Source organism: Apteryx mantelli, chromosome 2, assembly GCF_036417845.1.
Source record: "Apteryx mantelli isolate bAptMan1 chromosome 2, bAptMan1.hap1, whole genome shotgun sequence".
NCBI classification, from domain to species: Eukaryota; Metazoa; Chordata; class Aves; order Apterygiformes; family Apterygidae; genus Apteryx; species Apteryx mantelli.
This window is the reverse complement of record NC_089979.1, coordinates 116,629,890-116,654,154: the sequence shown is the minus strand read 5'-3', so window position 1 is coordinate 116,654,154 and position 24,265 is coordinate 116,629,890. Positions and strand designations below refer to the sequence as shown.

Sequence of the window (24,265 nt, the reverse complement as noted above, 5' to 3'; positions counted from 1 at the left end):
AACTCTTCCAGAGTCTAGAAATTATCAGCTTGACCTTACAAACCAGGGGAAGCATCAGATGCATATGTCCTCCAGGAGTTTATCTAATCCCAACTTAACCAAAGATACTTGGGGATTCCCGAATAAATTCTAGAATGACATTATATGCTGAATGAACCGCCCACCCCCGCTTTGGTTTGTTCTAAACCTGTGACCTGGTAATTTCACTGTATAGTCATTTATGTCATTGTACAGTCTCCCTCTTTGGATATTTTTTTCCCCTCAAGTTCAAGAGTCTTATCTACTCTCCTAGGAAGGTAGCCAGTTTATACATCTGATAATACTTACAGTTCCTCCTCCTATGCCATTTCTACTTCTAATACATCTTTCTCAATGGGTTTATCGGAACAGATAGTTTTTAAAATTGAGGCGCACCATGGACTTGTACAGTTTTTCAACAGTATTTTCTAGTCTGTTCTCAAGTTCTCTATTTTCCATTTTGACTTCCAGTGAGTACTCAGCTGACACTTTCCATGAGCTACCCACAATGACAGCAAAAACAATAATGTTCACTTTCTATGGTCTGTGTAAGCGATGAAAAGGATTTTTAGTTTGATAATACCCTTTTCAGACTTATTTCATTCAACATATTTAATATTTTGAGCTCTGTTAAACATTCATTAGTGTACCTTGGCATTAATGGCATCACATAATGACGGGCGAGTGAAGAGTTAACAGGACTGAAGTTTGTCAATTGATACGCAGAAGAACTGATAGCACAAGAGCTGACGTGCACAAAGCTGCTGAACAGAGGAGTTAACAGGACTAAAGTCGTCTACCAACCGATATGCGCAAGGACTGATATGCGCAAGGCTGCGGAATGATTAACAAGACTGGAGAAGTGAAGTCTGCCACCTGGAATCTGCACGGACCCCGGGGAGGGGAGAAGCAATACGGAGGTGTTGTGGTCTTGCCTCGCTAGCAGGGTCCCCCCGAGCAGACAAACAGACAGTCCTGTGATTGTGAAACTCGCAAAAGTCAGCAAAAGCAGTGTTTGCCCAGAGCCCCAGCCGTATAAAAAGAGGCTTGGCAGCTAGGAGAGTTTGAGCAGGGACGGGAACGTGCCCTGACCATCCTCTCCGGCTGGACCGTGAGTATTCCCCCCCCTCCCCTTTTCCTGGGACGCTGGGTTAAGGTAACTCCTCGAGGTTGAGAGCCCTCTCACTAGGAGAGTGAACAAGAAAGCTTTCAAGTAGGGATAAGCAGTCCTTCCCATTAATAATGCAGTAATCGACGGTTTCAGGTTATCCTTTCTAAATTAGTAACTGATGGTTTTGTGTTATCCTTCCTAAATTAGTAATCGCATTATTTTAATGGATGTTACTAATCCAAGAACTTGTGTGAGGAAACAAACATCTTTTTTATTATTATTATATTACTGTCTCAGTCGTTGCTATCGAACCTTCATAGCATGACAGCGTGACACATAAACAAACTGATATCTGAAAAAAATATTGCGCTGAAACAATATGTGTGCGTATATCAATATATACACACATATATATATAGTTTAAGAAATGAATCTTAATCTTAAGAGAAACCAAGGAGATAAATAGTAATACTTTCATAGTTGAAGAGATTTGAGATGGATATTAATTCCTCTTAGGTTTTGGAACTTCATAAAGCAACAACAACAAAATTCCCTTTTTTTAGGCCCTCAAAAATTCACTCTGAGGTACACTGTAGCTGAAAAACATTCAATCTCTGGACAATCCTGTTTTTATTTGTTTTGTCTCTATAATATTGTTAAGAATATGTGAAAAATGAAAACAGGACTGAATATCTCAATTTAACCCATACCACAACACTGACCCGTTTTTGTGCGTAGCATCACAAATGATGAGGGGCAGAAACAGAGTGAAACTATTTTAACTCACTTTGCAGGACAAAAATACATCTTCGGAATGACAGTTTTAAACAATACAGATCTGGGAACAAATTTCTCCCATTTTTGAATACCGATCACTGGAGAAATGAGCCAGCTACTTCTTACTGCATGATGTAACAAAGTTTGCATTAGTCCTCTTCCTGAAAAGAAAGACTTTTCCACACGTGGCAACTCTTTCGCTTGCCTGCCCCAACTATGATGTGAGGTGGTAACCCCAACAATGTACTATACTCAGTTTTAGATATTTCCGATTATAGAGTACAAAAATTTTAAAGTGGTATTTAGCAAAATATAAAAGCAATATGGAATTTGCTATTCTTACTGCTAAAGCTTTAACAAATCTCTGACAAATTACTTTTCTGAGGCACAACTGAAAAATCTCATCTATGTGATGGTCAGTAAAGCGATCCACAGTGCGAAGACTCGTAACTATTGTGTGTTAGTATCAAAGCACTCAGTAAAACATGCAAGAGGAACGCTCACCACAGGACTACTTTGAATTGAGCTTGCTCTTGAAGAATAACAACTGTATTCAGATGGCTAAAGAAAAGTGATGAAGGAAATTTTCATATATGTTAATCTCCATAAAACAAAGATTTTGAAAGAAATGACCAAAAGCGTATTCCACTTACAGTGCGAGAACTATATGAGCTATATAATCCATCACCACTCAAAGATGCCTGAGAAACAGAGGGAATGGAACACTTTTTATATTTAGCCTTGGAAATAACTGTGTCACAGTCTTATGTACTGTAAGGTACTCAGCAATGAAAGCTCTCTTAGTATCTTATCCTGTCAATGCATTTGCCCCTTAACACTATGCTTTTTGAAAGGATGAAGAACAATTTTTAAAAATTTTCCAGCAGCATTTCCCTCCCCTTATAGGGAATTCTACTCCCAAACATAAATATATTATTTTTCAAGGAAAATCTTAGAATAATAATTTTTAAAAATCTTGACTATTTTCACAAGAAAATTAAATATTTAAAGCATGAATTGTTTTTCCACTATTCCACTATTTAACTCACCCTGGGAACTGAAGCTATATTGTACCCTTATCAGTTTTACTTTTTTCTCAATCATGCAGATTTTCCTAAAGGAGTGCAAGGCTGAAATATAATTATGCAGAGGGTAATAAAAATAGCTCTGGACAACACAATTTTTAAAAACAATTTTCCAGTCTCATTTTGCATTTTCCTCCTTATAAAGAGATCTCCAATAGAAATAGAGATTTATATATAATAGCAGTTACTATGCACTTATTCTCATCACTCATCTTCTTACATTTTCTCCAGAACATGCACAAAGTTAAAAAAGTAAATAATCTCTGCTTGGAATCTGAGTGTAAAATGAGACGTAAAATATTTGACTTTTTACTTATGTAGCTTTAGCATTTCTCAAACGGCAGTCTAATTTGGACTAGAATTATTGTAGCTGCACTAGGCATCCATGTCACTTTTTAACAGAAGACAACTGGATTCTTTATAGAGCTTAGTCATTCTTAAAGCACTGCTAGCTACTTGATAACCTGTAAAGATTTAGATTAGGTTTTTATCCTTATAGTTTTGTATGATTACTGATCTTAAATAATGCATGTTATTTGAATGAATTTAAAGTGTACTTACCACAAATTTCTGTAATCTCAAGACAGCGATTTACCCATTCAAATTTTTGCTTACACCGAAACTTAACTAGATTTTTTAATACTATCCTTACAAATTTTCTTTAATATGCCTGGCTTAACATGTTCTAACCCCACTGTTCTTTAACGCAATTGACATATTCATAAACTTTATGCTTGTCCACAAAAAGATCAGCAAAATAGCAATTACCAAAATATTTTAAGAGGAAATCTAGCAACATTAAAAGCATTAAATTGAAGGCCTCCCCAAAATGAGACACACAAGCTTTAGCTTTATTTAAAAATATGGAAAGAATGCAAATATAATATGCTCAATCCACACGGCCATACAACACAAATTTAAGGCAACCATGCAAATGGTGCTTACGAACCAAACTGGTACTTCTTATCAAGCCAGTATTTACAGAAGGAGACACCTATAAAGAGAAGTGTAATTTTAAATATATGAGGGCAATTAAAACATCTGATGTTAAGCAAAACATTCTTTCACATTGTACTAACCCTGTAACTCCTAGTAGTTGCCACTGGATCACTGCATAGAGAAGACGACTGTAGTGTGAAGAACAGAAAAAGTCAAATGCTTTTTCCGTGTACAGTGAATGTATCTATTTTTCTACATTCAGCAGAGAAGCTCTAAAGATTAAAATACTAAGTAAGAGTATGATAAAAAGTTAAATAGCTGTCAAAAGATAGGTCAGTTTTCTCTATTTAACCTGACCACGACAGTTTCTGAAATTACTGTAGGTGCTACCCATCTCATCATAGAGCATCAGTTTATCATTTATATTATTATAGAAGGAAGTAGTATATTGGCGCTAAACTTTTAACAGCCTTGTTTTATTTTTAAGTTAGCTGTTTAACAACAGGACTTTTTAAAAGCAAGTGTCACAGCAGCTATTTTTTTATATATTATATATATATATTTACAGTAATGCAAGACATTTTAAATTTAAATCCCCATGTATGCAGAAAACAATAATTTACATGTTATACACTAGTTTTATGAAAGGAAACAATTAAAAGCAAGAATGTTATAGAAGGGAGGAGAGAGAAGTTTGCTTTATGAAGCATGAGGAAGCAGAAAAGTGTGTGTGCGTGCGTGCGCGTGTAAGAGGAGACAGACCCGAGTATGGTAGGAAGAAATTGGTTTACTGCATCTAAGGCTGCTATAACTTCTTTGATCATGGTAAATTCCACTCTGTGGAAAACAGGAAAAAAAAAACACAGAAAACAGAAGTTGCATCTAAAGATCTCAGAAATAAAAGTTTTATCATGATATTGCTCAAACATTCCCAAGCTTATAACTTGCACAGAAAGTTGTAAAAATTTTCCTTAGGGCAGACTCAAAGTCCACTTAGCTTTCTGAAGCAAACAAAGCATAAAAAAAATAATAAGTACTCCAAGTATCAACACTTTCTGTAATTTTCATATCTTATCCAACCAAACTAAATAGTGTTTTTTTTTCCTCTGTAATAAATAAGAAAACGCTGAAAAGCATATATAAACCATGGAAGTGAGGCACGAAATATATGAAAAATATATTTGACAAAACTCGCTAATGATTAGTACAATTATTTCTTTGACCTTTCTTCCAATAGATAGCATCTTCACTCAGAACTTGGGGGGAGAGCAGAGGACAAATTCATAAGAATTTAACAGGGGATGAAGATTTGTGTGATCAGCATTAGTCTGTGCCCTACCACTGTTCTCTGCACCATGCACAAATGCTGAAAGCTTAGCAATTATATTTCTGGCTTATTTCTATTGTTTTTAGACACACCCCACATACCTTAGCATACATATGCATAGGTGAGAAAAAATTTGATGTACACATAAACAAAAAACCCCTAGATGAGTATGTGTCCAAAGTAGTGCTTCATATCCCAATAGGTCACAGGAGGCACAAAGATTTACATCACGTTTATTTAAATAGAGGGGGAGGGAACAGGAAGGAATATTTGGTTGCAATAGCATCCCCAAAACACACAGACAAATACTGTAATATAAATAAAAGTAAATATAAAAATTTCAGCCTTGTCTCAACAGAAACGTTCACTCCTGTTCTAACTCCCCCAACCCCTGAAGCAACTAACTCAGTGTCAAAACCTTTTCAAAAATTAAATCCCCCAAAATTAGTTTCCTGGCACTACATTCATTTATGTTATACAGTAAACTTTCTAGAAGAGTTTTCTGAAGATCACAGTAGTCCAAATGAATTTCTCAACATTTTATTGGGGTAAGTTCAAAGTTTATGGTAAATTCAATCTGCTTTACTCTATTCCACATCTACATTTAAAATATCTCTAACTGATAGGGGACAAAGTAATAAAACATGTACCTCCATCCTGACTGAACAAACTTTAATCCACAGAACTACCACTTTTAAATAATTCTAAAGCCTCCTACAGGACTCCACTAGCATCAGATTTAAATTCAGCTGAGTTCCATTCATACAATTCCACTGACATGAATGCAGTTTCAAACACTCAATTTCAGATCAGAATTTGGTCAATACTAGAGGTTTCTTTTTTTCCTGAAAATTATGTAGGCATGTGTAAGCAAGCTAATAAATTTATACATTAGTAGACAACTCCACACAGTTAGTATATTTGTAATAAATATTGCTTTTGATAACTAACCAAGAAATCTTTATGGAAATAAGCAGTTTTCTTCTTTGTACTATGAGATTCACTGTAAGCATGACTCTAAGAATAAAAATTTTAAAAATTAATACTACTCTATAACAGCACCTTCAATCTTAAAACAAAAAGTTGTCATAATGACTTGAGATATTTATCACCTACAATGGAAAAGCCATAGAAAATTCTAATTACATGATTAGGATAATAGGCCATACTCTATCACTGGGTAAGAAAAGAAGCATTAAGTGAAATTATGATTATCCTTATCTTGGATTAAACCAGTATTCACACTTTTCAAAAAAAATTAAATTCTATATAAACTAAAAGTGTTTACATTACATTACAGATTAAGTATTATATTATGTTGCCTATCCACAGCTATTTCAGATAACACCGCTGTTTAAACAAATTCAGCATTTTAAGTTGCTTTATATCCCTTTTAGGGGTAGCTGGTGCTCGTCTCTGCTTGAAGAGATGCGTATAAATCTTACTTGGCATAATTCCAATGAGAATATGACACACAAATAAGATTCCTTCTTATCATTATTAAGTAATAGTAAAGTTATATAAACAATCTGCATTTTCTCTAGAATGAAATATTTCTCCATTGTAATAACATAAATTTCTATATGGAAATAGAGAACACAAATACATGCACACACACATATAAACAGTTTTTGAAAACTGCATGTCTTTGCCAAGTATCATCTGTATATGTCACACTTGACTATACTTAAAGTTTTGAAATAACAGATAAATAATAAAAAATGATATGTAAAATAGCTATCTGTAATGTGTGGCTTCATTAGATTTTTTTCCCCAGAGAAAGTTTATACATGCATTCTATGGAAAGTGTTAGGATGGTGTTATTCTAGATCTGAAACTCTGATGGTACAAATCTTTTTCTTCTTTTTTTTTAAACACTCAATTTTGGGAAGTAGCAAGCTAGTGTCATTACACCTTAAAAAACACACACAAAAGCAGTTTTAACTCATACAAAGACATGCAAAGTGTTAACATAGAGAGACTGAATATCTTGTAGATCTATCCTTAGCACTGTCATACTGAGGTAAAAGATAACAAAATTAAAATACCAAAGTTCAAAAAAGAAGATAAAAATGCTATTCTTTTTAAAGAATGAATTAAAAACTTAAAGGGGAATTAAAATAAAACATATTCTACTAACTATGAAAGACATCATACATGACAGTATGCCATTTATCCTGTACAAAGGGCATTTTCAGGCTGGAACATTTATTTAAAATCTTCATTTTTATCATTTTTCCAGCAATATTCCAATTTCTGAAAAGTGAGATAATTTTAGACAGCAGTAGGTTATGTGTAATATTTTCCTGTTGTTTTGGTAACAGAATTTTAAATAATTAAGCAAAATCTGGTATGGTAAGTTGTACTGAACCGAGGTAATATTTGTTAGGTTACGTGATAAAAGGCTCATCTCCTCTCACAAAGGAGCACAGAGGATCATCAAGCACCACCATTGCCCAGGTGTGAAAGCCATCACTACGAGTACCCAGAAAGGCTCTCCAGAGCACCTTGCAACCTGAGGGTGGTTACTGCCTACAGACCCTTGCCTGGCCATGCCCTGCACCTGACCAGCAGTCTGTTGTGTCTTCTTATTAAACTCTATTTCTAACTATTTTCCTGGGTGAGGAGGCTCTCTAATCTGTGTGCATGTGTGTGCGTGGAGGTCCAGGGCCAGTTACTGAATAGACTGAGTATCTAAGGCCAGTTACTGGAGGGATACACCTTACATATATGTACATATTTCCCACTAGCAGACCTTCATCCCGTCCAGCCAGCAAGAGAACAGGATGAGGCTGTTTGTGTTCTTTGCGCGAGTGCCGAGTGTTTCTGTCCACACTGATCTGTGTGGCCAGTTGTGTGTATATGTGTATACATTTTGCACACGTGTGTGTGTGCATGCCTGTTGGGAATGAACGCTCAGCCTCACTACTGGCTGAATCAGGGAACACGGAGCTGTGGCACTACCGATGATGCTCAGTATCATTCTAAGCTTCTTAAAAAGGAAAAAAAAACACAGAAATTGAAGGATTAATGACAGTTTGAGAACATGACATCAACATTGCATCCTACGCTAACAGCACATTAGAGCTATACCTGATATCATTTTCAAGACGAGAACTACTGTGAGGACTACAAGACAAGTAATTACCTCTTGTCTGTTCATGTCTGAATTTTCCTCCTAAAAATCAGATTAACATCTAAAATTCCCTGTTTGTACATTTTATATTGGTTTATAAACCAATATAGACCAGATTTAATTAATATAACTTATTTCATATCATTTTCATGATATTTCATGTTATTTTTATTATGTCAATATAGCAAATATTTCATATTAGCATATATTAAATACTACTCTGACATTATTATTAAGTCACATAATTTATAACCTATGGAGCCTTCTTCTGTTGCTAAAAGCATTTCCACCCAGGACCGACACGGCTCTGGCCCAGTTTTAACCAACTTAGCCAAGCTTTTTTAAAATAGTTTTTATCTGTAAGCATGATGTAACTGTGGATGAACAGAGCAACCATTCTTTCAGAGAATGAAGCGAGATCAAACTCAGATAACTGTTATCATCACACCACTTAACTTATACCTTTACCTAACTATAAATCATTAACAGTTTACTAACAAATACTTTTCATGTCAATATTTATTGATAAATTGCCTAAATTAGGAATTAGAAATACTACAGAATACACAGAAAAATAAATTTCTGAAATGAAGTGAAATTTCTTTTTGTATTTCTACCTTTACTGTAGGTTAGCATAATGTAACTAACATAGCAGTATAATTTGGAGAAAAAAAAGGTTTCTTGACAGAACTTTCAGCAGCACCTTTGTACCTGACACAACGATGCACAACCTTCGCCATCTCATTCTACTTCCCCTTTGGGGACAGTAGAAGAGACAGATCAGAGGGACTACTTACTCCCTTCAAACTTCTACTTGAGGTTATCTCCCAGCTACAAGTTTTATTTGAGCCCTCAAATTTGCTATCAAAGAGAAAGTGCTACATTATTATAACAACCATTGCAACAGTCCAACAGATACTGTTTTTCATAAAGAAACACACTTTCACCAAACTACTGTCTTTGGTGAGTAGACACAGAAAACATTATAACGTGAACACATCAAAGCATGCTTGTTCCAGGCTACACACCGCAAGGTCTCTCCTTCTGGAAGCACTTGTTCTGCTCCTGTGTGATCCACTGACATCCAAAGAACTCTTAAGAATGAAATCATGAAGATTATATCAATACAGAAGATTTAAAATAATGCTCTAAAGGCAGATACAGGTAACTGCTAATCTTCGCTTGAAAAGGCACAAAACAACTGATCCAGTTGTAATGAAATTTTGGGTAAGTGCCAGAAAATTGAGCCCAGTTTTATCAACTATGTGTTCAAGCCACATTCTTTAGTCAAGGATGAATTCTTACTCTCTCTTGGCTTAATTTGTATGTTAAGGGAACCAAGATAAGAGCGCATATGAGCAAAAAAATACCAGTTCACAAGTCTATAAATGATGCCACACAGCATAGACTACATTATTTTTCTGTAAACCAATTACTGTCTGCAAAGTAGTCAGCATTAGATAATTCAAAAGATTTACTTGGTGAGAATACCTGTGTGACAAATTGCAAAAGCATTTACTTAACAACAGAGTTTGCAAGATGTTACACAAAATTCACCTTATCAAAGATTACATTTAACAAACCTCTTAGTAAGTACAATCAGTTTTTTTTTTTTTTTTTAAAGCCACACAGAGAAGCAGCTTATTCCACCCTCCAAATCAGAAAATCCCTTTGATTTTAGAATTGCTCCCTCTCTTGGTCCATATATCAATGGAAGCCTGTTCCCAGGCAGATCTATGGAAAACAGGAAAATAATTCCTACCCTGCAATAAAACCACATATGACATAAAAAGAATAGAGAAAAGCCAGTACAGTAAGTATTTCTATTAGCAGAGTTTGGGATACCTTGCACCATTCAGATAAGGCTTTACAGTTAATGAATAATATGTTCCCACAGTCTTCTCAAAGAAATAAAACCCTGCATCCATACCATATTTTTTGCATCTTAAGCTACTTCCTTCTGTTTCTTCCACAAACATTACAGAAACATGATAGTACTTAAATTGTAAGAAAAGACACAACACTGCAGAAAATCACTAGCATCAATTTGGAATGAAAGCCCAAGTTACAAAATAGCATTACTCATCTTCAGTAAGAGGCATTGATCATAGGATGACTCTGAGTCATGAGTAATAATATTTACTTTATATAATAAAATTTGCTGTTTTGCAGAATTTCTAAGACAGATAAGGAAATGGGGAAAGGGAGATTTTTTTCATATTAGAACATTATTACCTAAAATAGACTAGCAGCTTCACATCTGACCATGAGATTTGATTTGTAGCAGTAACCACAACACAACTGACAACTTCTGTAGGCATCTTACGGCAGATATAATATACTACCATTTCAAGACAAGGTGATTAATTCTCACTGCCTGAAGATATTCAAAGCCTAAGCAAGTACAATTATTCAACTTTTTTTAAAGAAAACTTTAAATAAATCATAAAATATTAAACTGGAATAACACTAAAAGATGACACTTAAAATATGTCATTAAATACAAGTCATTCCAAATAATCCATTACTGAATGACATATATTTCCAAGCAGTTTCCAAACATCTACTCATTTCTTTTCAGCCACAAGCATATACTAAAAATACTTATATGTAGAAAAGAAAAAAGCCCAATATGTGTAATACATGTATGTATAATACAAACTCATAAAGAATTAAAGCATGATGACTGAGATTGCTTTTGAACACAAAAATTGAAATATATGAAAATACATAAATTACCTTGTTAATACTGATGGAAATAAAATGTCAGGATGAACTTTAATATTACGTGCAACTTAAAATACTGACCCTAAGACTGCTAATACTTGGAGAAGTTAAAGCATCATCTGCTACCTGGCAAAATTAAACCAAAACCCAGATGAAATGTATTTTTTAAAAGACATGATGGAATGGGAAAAATACACAGTTTGAACACAAACCAAATATGAACGTCGACTGGACCAGTGAGAATACCTGGCCGTCTCTGAATCTTCCTGAGAAAGAAGAAATGCAGAGTTATTTCATGAAAAAAAGAAAACGACTAAGTAAAAGCAAGTGAAGGTGAGCAACATGCTGTTAGCATTTTTAATGCCATGTGCTATTTGGAGTAATACACTGCAGCAAGTGAATTCATCCACATCAGAAGAACTGTGGTTTTATCTAATTTTTAATAAGTATACCTTCATGAGAAGAAAATAAAGTTGATTTAATACAATTAAATAGTGATCGCCAGACAATCTTTTTTTTCATTACTGTATTAAGTGCAGAAAGAACAGGTTTTTTTAAATTAGAAGTTAAAGCCAAAATTCAAGAAACAAAATGAAAAGCCTTACAAAATTACAAATAGATTAGTATAAAGTTTACTGTAAAATTAGTAAAATTAGATTGTGAATATTTTTAAAAGGTATTTTAGCCCAAATACAGATGTTTCCAGTCCACTCTTTCATTCTCAGTTTCCCCATACACATTTCCCCTATTTGTTGCCCTATTTTAAAAACAAGCTTCTTAAGCAAATTGATCAATTGTGAGTTCTATATATAGCTCAGATCTACAATGACAGTGAAAACAGTACCCCAGCTTCATAAAATTTGGGGACAGACAGGTAGTTGAGACTCCTTAATATCCTCTCTGTTCACCTGAAGGAGTGGGGAAAGTTCATTTTGCTTCAAACAAGGAAATTTGTGAGAAGAAGAAAGATAAAAATACAAGTAACTAATTTAAAACTAAGGGAAAAAATGCTTTACATGCCAAAGCTTCTCATATTTTTAGTTACAATAGATAAGCATGTTAAGGAATAGTTTAATTTTAAATTATCCCATTTTAAAGTCAGAACAGACTCTAAAACTAGAAATCCTTCCTAAAATGACTGACTCACTATAGTTTACAATATGTCAAACATTCTGAAGATTGTAAGCAGTGTATCTTCAGAGTTAAAAGCTCAGCCTCCAGATCAGAGTCATGAAACCTGAAGCCTATGGCTGGCTTTCATACTGCTTATGGTCACATGGTTGTTTTCTATATTATCACTAGACATATTAAGTTGTTTAATATTATATGTGACTATTCAAAAGACCTAGTTAATACTCTGCAAGAAAAATATTTCCCATCTTTGTACTACCACAAAGAGATCAATTTCATAATATTTTAATCTCTCTCACCTATTTTGAGGTTTAAAATGATGATTTATGCTATATAGCTTTCCAACACATTGTAGTCAGACCACTGCTGATTCTAAACATGCTTTGTGCCTGAAGTCTAAATGGACAAATATCTAATTTGTTACTAATTTTTGCATCTTGCATGCAGACAATTTGTGAACAGTTGCCTACAGACTCATAGTATTTGCTGCTTAATGAGGATTACTCTTAATTGTGTGTATAACCACTGGTCTTTCCCCCAACACTGTAATAATATATTCCTATCATGCAGAACTTCAGATTCTGATATAATTTGCTGTAAATGGTTACCCTAGGTAAGTCACCTACAAGCCTCTTCCTGACATACAATCAGAAAATAGCAAGCCAGTATTAAGTGTTCATTATTTTCAAAGGATAAATAAAGTATTACAGTATGTATTGCAAATAGATAGCTACTGCTAGCACTATCAAACCCAATTTCTATGAAGTTAAATTTGAAATATGCGCTTTATCTAAGACAGAGGTTACATTTCCTGATCTAAAAAAGGGAATCCACATTTGCCCAGAAACTTCCTGTAGCAGAAGAGGCTCTTACAAGCCGAAGAAGGGGTTGACATTCAAGTGGGATGGCATTAATTTTGAAGTGAGATTGCTCATGAACATGTGTATTCTGCAGTTTGGAAACCCTTGCTCTTCAGCAAAGAAAGCATTCAAAAGTGAGCTGCACCAAAAGATATCAGAAAGCCTATGAATAGTTTTGTAAGAGGGAAATGAAAACTACTATGCATACAAATGCCAGGTGGGCAAAGAGACAATATCAAGTCTGCATAACTTTCTGCAAATAAAATTTCTAACAACAGTTCTAGGATTTCTCAAAAGTGCTGATTAACTGTAATAGTAGTTTTAACCATTTGAAATTATATCAAATTTTGGCATGTCTTACTTAAATCTCAATTCAAACACTCATACACTGAAAACTTTCTTAAAAAAAAAAAAAAAAAAAAAAAAGATTCCTCCACAGAAACACAAACATTTCCCTTTTAACTCTCAGAACAGATGTCTGACCAAATAAATGCAAACTGAACAGTAGTTTTATTAGATTGTAATGCAGCCATCTCTATGCCTTCCTACTTAGAGGATTTAATCTAAATAAACAGCCAAACATTCTATCATTAATTGAAAGCTAGGGGCAAGGAGTAAAAGAATGCAAGAGTAAGCTTGTGCATGTCATCTAGATTTTCTTTAAAAGGGGCAGAAGATCAGACCTTTTTTTTTTTTTTTCAATCATTTAAAAATAAGTTTTGTAATTCACAGAAGTGACTTAATCACCAGTGAAAAATTAGCGTTTGTCACCTCAAAGAAAAACAAAATATAAATGAAAATCTGCCAATACTAATGTAAAAAAAAAAGAAGAAATTAACTAAAATAAAAACATTTACCATTAAAAAGATATGTTTACCTAGACTGAAACTAAAGTAGTTTCACTCTAAATATAATTTATGACTTTAGGCCAACACATGGTGGAAAGTGTCTCATTGCAAGGAAAGCATCTCATTTCAGTGTTTGTCTTTTGCTTCTGTAAAGCATCCTGCATATCCACATCCATATATAATTATTTACTTTCAGTGATAAAAACAGTTTGAAATGGCACAATGCAAACCATTAGTAAATTATTTTCTCCAAATTCTATGTTAGTTCTCTGAGTGGCAAAAACATGCACAACAGGTGGTTTCAGCCTACCATCCATTTCTGGATATGAGCCCATTTTCTATCATATGAACGCTGAGAAAACTATAGAATGTAAAAACAAAAACAAACCATTTACAACAAAGATTAGGAATCCCGTCTTGTATAGCAACTAAGTAAAAAACTTGAAATAATCTAGAGTTAATTCCCATAAAATCTTCTACAGAACAATACCTGTAGCATTTAGAAGACTAAAGATTTGGAATAATGAGAGTCATGTAAAATGAGGCAATACACTTTTTTTTTTTTTTTAAATCAGTTGTACTCCTTGTTATCACACCAAAACAGCAAGCATCTATCAGCATTTACATCAATTTCAATGCAACTACAATAAAGAAATAATAATTTCCAATTCTTTTGCATGGTAAGGTAAAATCTGAGTTAACTGCAATGACCATTATATAATCAAAGACTGCCAGAAACCTAGTTTTTAGTTTTCTTGCTCCAAAAAGGAAATGTGAGTTTTCTTACGAGATGTGTGGTGTAATACACAATTGTGTGTGTAAATATTATTGCAATGCTATTAAACTGTTTTAAATGAACATCCTGACAATAGATATTTATTCATTGTGAACATTTCTGGTATGATCTATAACGAAAGAAACTGACCGAAAAATGCATACTCAAAGTCACATATCCAAATTACTCAATTACTAAGTATTAGTAATTATAAAAAATTAATAATTATACTAAATTATAAATAAAAAATAAAGAAAAATAATTATCTCTACCTTTTTGTAGTTGTTTACCCTATACATTAGGCAGTGTACATTTTAGGTACAGTCATGTTCATGATTGCTGTCAGTTATCCATATTTATATGAATCTTTTGCACAGCAACAACAGGCAAAGAAACCACTTTTGCATAAGTCATTGTTCTTAAAATATGGGGGGGGGGGAAATCATCAGCTAATTTTGGATTTGATTTACTAGATCCATTTCTAACAACAATTAACTGTTTTTGATTCATGTGTTAGATGTTGAAAACTGTTCTCTATGTAAAATTATTTGTGCATGCCTCATTTCTGGACATTACCACTATGTTCTCCTCTGCTCACTTAAAATCATATATGTAGCAGTAAGAAAGAACATCAGCCCTTTAAATATTTAAAGGTAGACATTTAGATTCATCTTTGTCCAATTTTGCTCGTTAGCACCGAATTTATGGCATTTGTTAAAACATTCAAACACCTGATTCTGCCTGTAAAGCTAGAGTTTTTAAAATCACATTAAAAATGGTTTATTTTTCATGTTAAAGCAAGAATACTAACAGCCTATTTCATGTAGCGGATCTTTTGATTATATGATCTTCTTTATTAATGATGTTCAAAATGAATGTTCACATTAATATTTTGTGAAGCACTACCACAGGTAAATAGGAAGCAAGTTATCCTTTTAGATATATAACCTATGGGGAAGGAAGAGTTTCAGGAGGAAGAGAGAGAAGGTAACAGCTGTTTGATGCCGAAAACCCCCCCAGCATATAGCTGAATTACATTGAAAGACAAAATCCGATGCAAGTATAGAAATAAAATGCAATACATTAAGAATTTTAGTAATTCGTGACAATTTACACTACCTCTTTTTGCTGTCGCTCCAATTCTCTCATACGTATATCTCTTGCTTCTGCTCGAGCTGCCCGTTTGGCTGCAAGCCTGGCTTCTGCCTATAAGCAAATTGAAAATAATGAAAGTTTAAAATACATTTTTGTGCAATGGTTTGAGTATTCAATTTAATAATCTCTTCATAGAAATGCATTAAAATTCTAACAACATAATAAATAAGTACTCAAGAAATCAGAGTTCTTGGAACAAAACTTCAGAAAGGGTATATACCTAAGTCTTTACAGATATCATTACTAGTCAAAAGAATAACAAGTTGTTAATAAAAGAACTGAGCTAAGAAATACTATCATGACTAAAAATCTTATATTCATGTCAATCCTGTTGACTTTAACCTGGGTTCCTCACCTTTCCCTTCAGGGCCTTATACTCCCAGCTCCTTACTCAAGACAACTCCTACACTTGGAATCTGCTGTCTGTGCATATGCATACTATTAAACAAGACATGTAAGCAACTGCAGGATCTTGGGCCAAAGAAAGATGTTAAAACAACAAACAAACAAAAAAGAATCAAAATGTAAAGATTTTAAACCACTGCTGCTCATGTTACATTAAAAGGCTCTGGTCTCATTTGGAATGATTTTAAAAAGCCAATACCAATTAGAGGTCGAATTACCTCAGTATGCTAGTGGGATTACTAGCAATCATAAAATAAAATCAATTATTGGACAAAACAGTATAGAGAAAGACAAATATAGGGTTACAGTTCCACAACAAGCAACTAAATTGCTCACCACCAAAGGGGAGTTCCCTACCTTTCCACTCGGAGCCTTATACTCTCAACTACTTACTCAGACACAACTTCAGCACTTGGAATCTGCTGTGAGCCAATTTAACTCACTACCATAAGTGGAAACAACAAAGAAAAACAAATAAGTAGTTTTCTGCTGTGTTAGTGAACTGAATTGGCTTGTGGAAGAACCTTACGCACACCAGATCCAGCAAACACAAAGGGCAGGATGAGCAGTTTTGAGATCTCCCCCTCTCCAGTGGCAGTAACCCACAAAGCTGGCACAAATACCACTGTATATTTTTTCCCCTTCCTACTCAGTCTCAGCCAAAAGAGATGCGTTGTCTTTCAGATTGTAAATGCTACTTTAAATTTAATCAGTTAATTAAGTACATGAGATGATTTGCTTTTGACATAAAGCTAGAAGCTGAGGAAAATACAAGCTCAATTGTTTCATGTTTGGATAATAAGTTGCTGATAATTTTCTCTTAAATTCTTGAAATATTAAATCACTGAAATCAGGTTTGTCACAAAAAAATTCTGGTTTGTCTATCTAGTGTTAATTAAAAACTTCTGAGAAACACCAGCAACCAAAAATTCAAAACTCCTGCCAAAGCATTTAATTGTACAGAACTTTTTAAAATAAGAATAGCCATGGGATTTTGGATTTTTTCTGCTTTTGCCATTGTCACTGCATAGGTTTATATAAAACATAAGAAACTTATAAAACGCATATGACAACCAGAAATAACTCACTATCTTTATTATGATTTGGGGAAGAGGAAGGAGTATTTAACTCAGAATTTAAATTATAGTTAAGCTACAGGTACAAAAATATCCATCAAATAACAATAAAGAATGCAAACACATAACAACCTGGTTACTTAAAAATAGTTTGTCTTAACTTCAAATGACTCTCACCAAGACTGCTTTACATATTTTGTACACTCAAAAATATGATTCCAAGTCAGTACCAGAACTACTGACTGCCACTACTCAATCATTTTTCAGATCAGCATAAAGCTACTGCTCTTCCTACTTATTGACATCATACAAGAAAAGCAAGGGAATTCCTAAGCAACAGGAAGTCTTTTCTCACTCCCAGCCCTACTCTGCAGTTGTCTGTGATCATAGCTTCCGTGGCATACAAACTTTCACACCGACAGGCAGCACAGAAAGAGAACGGACTCAATCAGCTGATGCATCTGTTTTCAGTTCTGTCTACAGATCACCAGACATACGCAGACAACCTTTAGACTCTGGCAAGACTTAACTGTACTGTTAAAGAAAGAAAGTTCATTCATTTACTGACTCGCGCTAAAAATCAATTCCCATTTTACCATTCATTCCTATTCCTACAGCCAGAGACCGAACTTTCACATTCACCATGTTCCTACAGTAAAGGGGAAACTCCATCTCCAACAATTCACTAAACCCTTGATAAAATTGAGAAAAATTGCTCAAAGAGTTTTGTTGTAAAGATTACACCTGAAATTAAAGAAAAAGAACATTTTCAGAGAATAGCTTTAGCAAAATCTTTAATGATTCAGTATTACATTAATCTGAGCAACCAGATTCATCTGAAAAGTAGGAAATTTCAAAAAGGCAAAGTTGGCAAATTAGATGAAAGCATAGTTCAGATTTTCTTCACCACAATTTAGGGCAAGAGATGAATCACACTGAAATTTGAAAGGCCACCACAATGAATAATTCCCTACTCTCATTTGAATTATTAGAGAGAGCAGTCCTCATGTTGTTAATAGAGTACTCATGCAAATCCTGATAACTATGTAATTGAAATTCAAAGGTAAAATAAATACAGGGATAACCTTTATTCCAAAGGACACTACTTCCCTCCTGGATGCTACTATTCACCCTGTTGTGTTATTGAAGAAAGCTCATGGAAGCTGTCATGAAACAAATTTCACTAATAAACTTCTCACAGACAAAATCCTTCAGCTATGCTGAAATCAAGTCAGTAGGTATCTGTTAAGGGAAATGCAGGGCTGCAGCAGTTTTGCATAGGGAATTGCCTTGAAAACAAGAAGCTATTTCAGACTATGAAAGTGGCAGAAAAAAGAAAACTAGACTAATTTTGTAGGAAAAAAAAAGCAAAAGGACAGGCAGTCACATTCTAACGCTTTCCTAAGTGAACCAGCAATTGAATTGAAGAGCATTCTAAATACATCACTATTCCTTGCTCACAAGAGCTTGGGACTCGAAGCAAAGGTTGTTTTCTAGAGCCTGCTTTAAACAAATTCCAGTTTTAGAAATCTATGGACTGGCCACTACAGTTTTGATATCAGAGTTTCAGCACTCATTATTCTATGTACAATCTCTAGAACAAACATGCAGTTATGATAAAACAACACTACAGTACCACCTAATTGTAGTACAGCTTGTTTAAAAGTGAGATGACATATCAAGTTCCTATTTTCTGAAGTAAAAATTATATTCTGGACTGTCCAAAATCTAGGAGTTTTGAAAAGTTTTATTTGAAAAGCTTCTAAAGGGAATTTCCAACTGCTATAAAGAAATGAGATAACTGAGATTTCTTAGACACTGCAAGTAAGAGACATGGTCTCCAAACTTGTTAAATCCACACCAGTATACTTACACCAATGGCTGGAAGGGAAAAGAATCCCTTGGTTATATATTCAGCAGAGCAAAGAGGAGCCATAAGGTAAAGAGTAACATGGACTGAAGATGAGATCCTTGTAACAAAAGAGATTGAATAGAAAGAAAAGCAGCACAAAGAAGAAGCCCTCAAAACTTTATTAGGATAGAAAAGGATCATTCTGTAATTCTGGGTTTTTTGTACACAAATGCACACTCATTATTCCTTATTTTTTACCTTCATCCTAAGGACAAGTGTGATTTTAAACCAAGTGTTCTATCTGCATTTCTTTGGATATCAGCTCTGCTCTGTGTAACAGAACAAAAACACCCATTCACTGCCAAGTTCTGGAATTCTTCATTTCAAAACAGATATTAAAACTTATTAAAATAAAAGTAGCATTTCAATGCATCTGCACAGGCAACATTTCACTCCAAAAGAATATACCTATTATGGCTATTTTCAAGCAGTCAAGCTAGCTAGAAGCAGTAATCAGTTCTAAGTTATTTTATTGCATATGTTTATTAAAAATCTGGGTAGCAATAGAACATTCTCTTTCCATTACAGATGGCACGGTCTGTCAGTTTCCTTATTTTCCACCTAAAAACAATTACTAACAGCTATTTGCAATGATTTAGAAAATTGTCTCCGTTTACTGCATTTTTCTTCTTTCTTCCTTCGTATTTTTATATATGCTCTGCCAAAATCTTTGGCAAGTCTTTCACACCATTTTATCTCAGCTTCCAGGGATAGTATTTAGTTCTTCAGTTAAATCCATGATGTTTTTGGAAAGAAAGAAAAGAGAAAGGGAAAAAGATCAGATATGGATTTGAATGTCTTTATATGATTAGAGTCTGGAGTCTTCCCTTTTTGAGGTGTTTTTTCATAGTGTCTTCACAGTCCTTCACCAAGATATCAAAGGATATGCATAAAAAATAATTAGAAAAACCTTAGTAGTAATAGAATTAACGTGTAGGAGCTTTCCCCCCCAGCCAGTGCTGAGTAAGAATAAGCAGAACTGCATAGTGTTGACAGACATTTTTCTCCTTCCCCTTGCTTGCAAGAAAGAATTTCAGTATGAAACGATAGTAGCTTGTTTTTAAATTTCATACTATAGAGACAGAGGTTCCTTAATTAGCTCAGATTCGGAACAAAAGCTTCATAAGGATAAAAAAATAGGCTATAATAAAAATATCATTCCCTTACAAAAAATACTTTTTAATTAAGCACAGTTAAAAATTACATTGCCATCATGGGTAACATTATATACAACTCCTAACAAGCCTACATTTTCCAGTATACATGAGGCTCCAGCAAGGGAGGGTCTCTCTTCCACAAGACGGCAGTTGTGAGCAAGTCAGCTACCTCTGCCTAGTTACCATGTTCCGTTTCTGTCATCAGGACATTTCACTGAAAACCCTGGACTCTGTACCAGCTCTGGCAAAGAATAAGGATGAGTATTCTCAAAAGGTTCATCTTATTTCCTGATACACTATTACACACTGCAGTATAATGCTTATTTCAGCAGCTCTTAATAAGTAAACACAGTCCTTGCTTTATTTCTCTTTACTGCTGCTCTTTTCTTCTGCATTTGCTCTTCTCATACTACTTTTCCCTCCTCACCTCCTGTCTCCGGGACCTGAGGCAGCACCATTACTCATGTGCCAAACATGTTTCTTAAACCTCCTCAGATATATGTTTCTTCTATACTAATTTCTGATGTCCCTACTCTTTCTCTGATCACCCACAACAATTTTTTTTCTAGAAAAAAATAGTAAACAAAATCTTACAGTTTGCATGACTTAAAGGTATAGGATTCTTTATTTCTGATATCTGTGGCCAACTCCCACAGTAAGCAAAAGATACAAAAGAACTCTCTACATAACAGTGCTTGAAGGTTACAAGGAGGGGAAAAGAAACTACCAGAGGAAAAGTTCTCTGATGCAGTGGAAAGAGTGAAAACTAAAGCTGTCTGACAAGGAGGAAGTAGTTTGACCAAGCCCTTCAGATCCCATGATAATGACCTGGTCTTTCAGCAACTATTTTCAAACAATAAGACAGATTATGTTCAAGCAGTGCAGAACTACACAGAAACAGCTTTATTGGATCAGTACCAAAGAATTCTTCACCTGAAATTTCCTAGAGGGCGGATGGCTGGGATGGTACCGAAAAGAGGATATCGCTGGTTTGATACATCCCGCAGAATTAAGAAATCTCAATTTTGTCAAATTAGAGTGGTGAGGAAGAACGATATTAGTGCTTTCTGAAATATGAATTTTTGGAGAAAAATAAATCCTGAACTTCATATGCTACACTAAAAGCCTTCACCAGTGTTACAGACAAACTCCCTCCAAATCCCAGTACCATTCTGTGACTGCTCTGAACCCCAGAATACTTCCATGATGTCCCCCTTCCCCTCCCCCCCCGCCCCAAGATCATTCTCAAGTGCTAACCTTTTGTTTCAGTATTTTCTGGTTAGCATTTCTTGATGCCTAGCACAACTTTGTGGAACATTTCCCTCACAAGGCATCCGACTTGCAGATTAGAAGACTGAATTCAACTGTTGCAAGTAACATCTGCTAAAAAGGTAATTTCAGAAGAATATCCTTTGACATTAAAAAGACAAACAAGCCATGTTGCTGAAATAATGGACTCAGAACAGTAGATAGCTTGATCTCAGTGCTAACAAAAATTGAGATGGTTTACTTATTGTATATATTCATGCACTGAGAATTGGCATGCCATATGCCAGTATAGTAAAACAGAAACATTTCCCCAGTCTCAAATGATAAGGCATAGGTATGGCACAGTGAAGCCAGCTGTGATTAAAGACAGAACTTAGATTTATTAACTGGTTTCTGCTGTTATACACTAAGAAATGCATTTTGTTCCTTTGAAGTAACAAAAGTATTTTCTTTAGAACAAGTTGGCTGTGAATTACAGCAACCAATGCAATGACAATAGCTGCTATCCAATGCAGGATCAGAAGGCCAGCTTGACCTACACAGACCAAGGGGTTAACAATGACAGTAGTATGTATTGTCATAAGAAACATTCATAATGACATAACTTCTCACACAATTTTTAAAAGTCGAATAGCAAGTAGAACTAAGACTCTTAAACTGAAACCTGGAGATGGGAACACAAAAGAAAAGATCATATGATGCTATATGTAACCCGGAGAATGAAAATGTACAGGTAAGAAATCATTTTATTTTAAAATATGTTAAATTTCCTTCTCCCTAAAAAGCCATGAAAGTTGATCATAAAAATGCAGAAAAATGGCGGAACATTAGAAAGGAAAAAAGTAGTCATTCTGATAATAATTAAAAAAGAAATCAGAAGAACATTTAGGACAACTTAATTCAAACAGGTCTTAAAAATTATTAATAGACATGAAACAGTGTTAAAGACACTATGAAATGCCTATCTCTAAATGAAGCAGCAGAAAAATTATAGCGATCTCCAGCAGATTTAGATTAATCAGGCATACTGTTCAGCATTATATAAGTTTTTCAACAGGTTGTTTTCCAGTTCATTTTTGATAGAAAAGGAGGGAAGACTTCACATCATATTTATCCCTGGAATAGATGTATACAACTCAGTTCATCCCTGTGAGATAACACCTCCGGCTGTGAAACTTAACATTAGCTTAAATCAGCATTAAGGGGAAAAAAATCCCTTCTTTTTTGTTTAATTTACACTCATGCTCAATTTCAATTGAGGTGGGATGGGGGCATAAGAGAACATAAAACCCTACAAATAGCAATAATTCTAAGATAATAATTATTACACCTCTTCATTGCAACTACTTTTTTCTAGGCTGACTAGGTTGCAAGTTGATGTTACTTTACTGGGACCGTTCAGAGCACAGTTGAAAGAAGTTTAAAGACATTCCTTCTCCTCCTTTGAATATTCTTCCCCCAAACTGAGAGATGGAGCTTGAGGAAAGAGACAGCACATGGCCCAAAGCCCCACAAAGAAGGCAGCTGGTGCTGTGAGAACTTCCATTAGATTTGGTGTCAACATAACCTTTTAGAAAGTTATCAAATACATGAAAATGACTTTTTGCTGACCAAGCATTTCCTTTATTTACACTCAGTAATAACTACTGTTAAAAACAGTAGCTGTGTTTTCAAAGACCTATAACCTATTTTGTCTCACGATGTGTTATTTTCTTTATATATATTTATATGTGTATATATAAAAAACATATATACACACAGACATAAATTATATATATATAAGAACCTACTTTTTGTATTTATTTATGTCAACCAGGGTGAGCAGCTTTGTAGATAACATAGTTCAAAACTTCTCTATGCCCTTCCATACAATCAGTACTAAGGCTTTTGTTTAACAGTCAACAATGTTTCTTCTCAGAAAAGCTCAAGTCCGAATAAAGGCCTGTAGGACTCTAAATTCCAGCTGTCTCCTTCCTATATGTGGTGGGACAAAATTCCACTTCTTTATCAACTTCTTGTTAATAGCATTTTTGGTTGGTTACCTCAGCTCTCTATTTTTGAGCTGGTGACGCTGCTAAGTTAGTCCTGGTACAGCATATATGTTATTTTGACAGATCTATGACTTTTAACATTTGAAATAGAATATGTTTGTTACCACTTAATCATTTTAATAATGACTACTACACATTCAACACTAAGAGATAGCACTGGTCATCTTCAGCACATCACATTTATCCCATTGCATTATGTAGAGTTCTTTTTTAGTTTTAGACTAAGATAGCAATTGGATTTCTCATTCATCTTGAGCTGACAGTTATTTAAAGCATATAGCTACTTGTAGAAATATCTTCTGAGGTTTAAATGTGGTCCTGTAAAATTACATTAAATCATACAAGACGCATCATTATAAAATGACATTTACTGAAATACTGTAGTGGTTGAAAATGTTTCTATTTTGTATTAATTATCATATTTTGGTTAATTACACTTGATATTTTTAATGTACAGCTCAATACATTTAAATTTTTCTGGATACTGAGTTAACCAAGTTTGCTTT

The 24,265-nt window shown here is 34.4% G+C and overlaps 1 protein-coding gene across 1 annotated transcript in view; it reads right to left on the bottom strand.

Annotated features, from left to right (window-relative positions):
- Positions 1 to 24,265, bottom strand: part of LRRFIP2 (LRR binding FLII interacting protein 2) — a 61,187-nt gene that overhangs the window by 25,453 nt on the left and 11,469 nt on the right. Inside the window, exons 3-13 of the mRNA XM_067291297.1 lie at positions 15,854 to 15,940; positions 14,270 to 14,320; positions 11,333 to 11,386; positions 9,422 to 9,487; positions 7,240 to 7,275; positions 6,209 to 6,274; positions 4,693 to 4,767; positions 4,071 to 4,118; positions 3,941 to 3,985; positions 2,560 to 2,607; positions 2,411 to 2,467 (exon numbers count right to left, since the gene is read on the bottom strand). Coding sequence (XP_067147398.1) covers positions 2,411 to 2,467; positions 2,560 to 2,607; positions 3,941 to 3,985; positions 4,071 to 4,118; positions 4,693 to 4,767; positions 6,209 to 6,274; positions 7,240 to 7,275; positions 9,422 to 9,487; positions 11,333 to 11,386; positions 14,270 to 14,320; positions 15,854 to 15,940 — 633 coding nt within the window. The remainder of the gene's footprint in view (positions 1 to 2,410; positions 2,468 to 2,559; positions 2,608 to 3,940; positions 3,986 to 4,070; positions 4,119 to 4,692; positions 4,768 to 6,208; positions 6,275 to 7,239; positions 7,276 to 9,421; positions 9,488 to 11,332; positions 11,387 to 14,269; positions 14,321 to 15,853; positions 15,941 to 24,265) is intronic.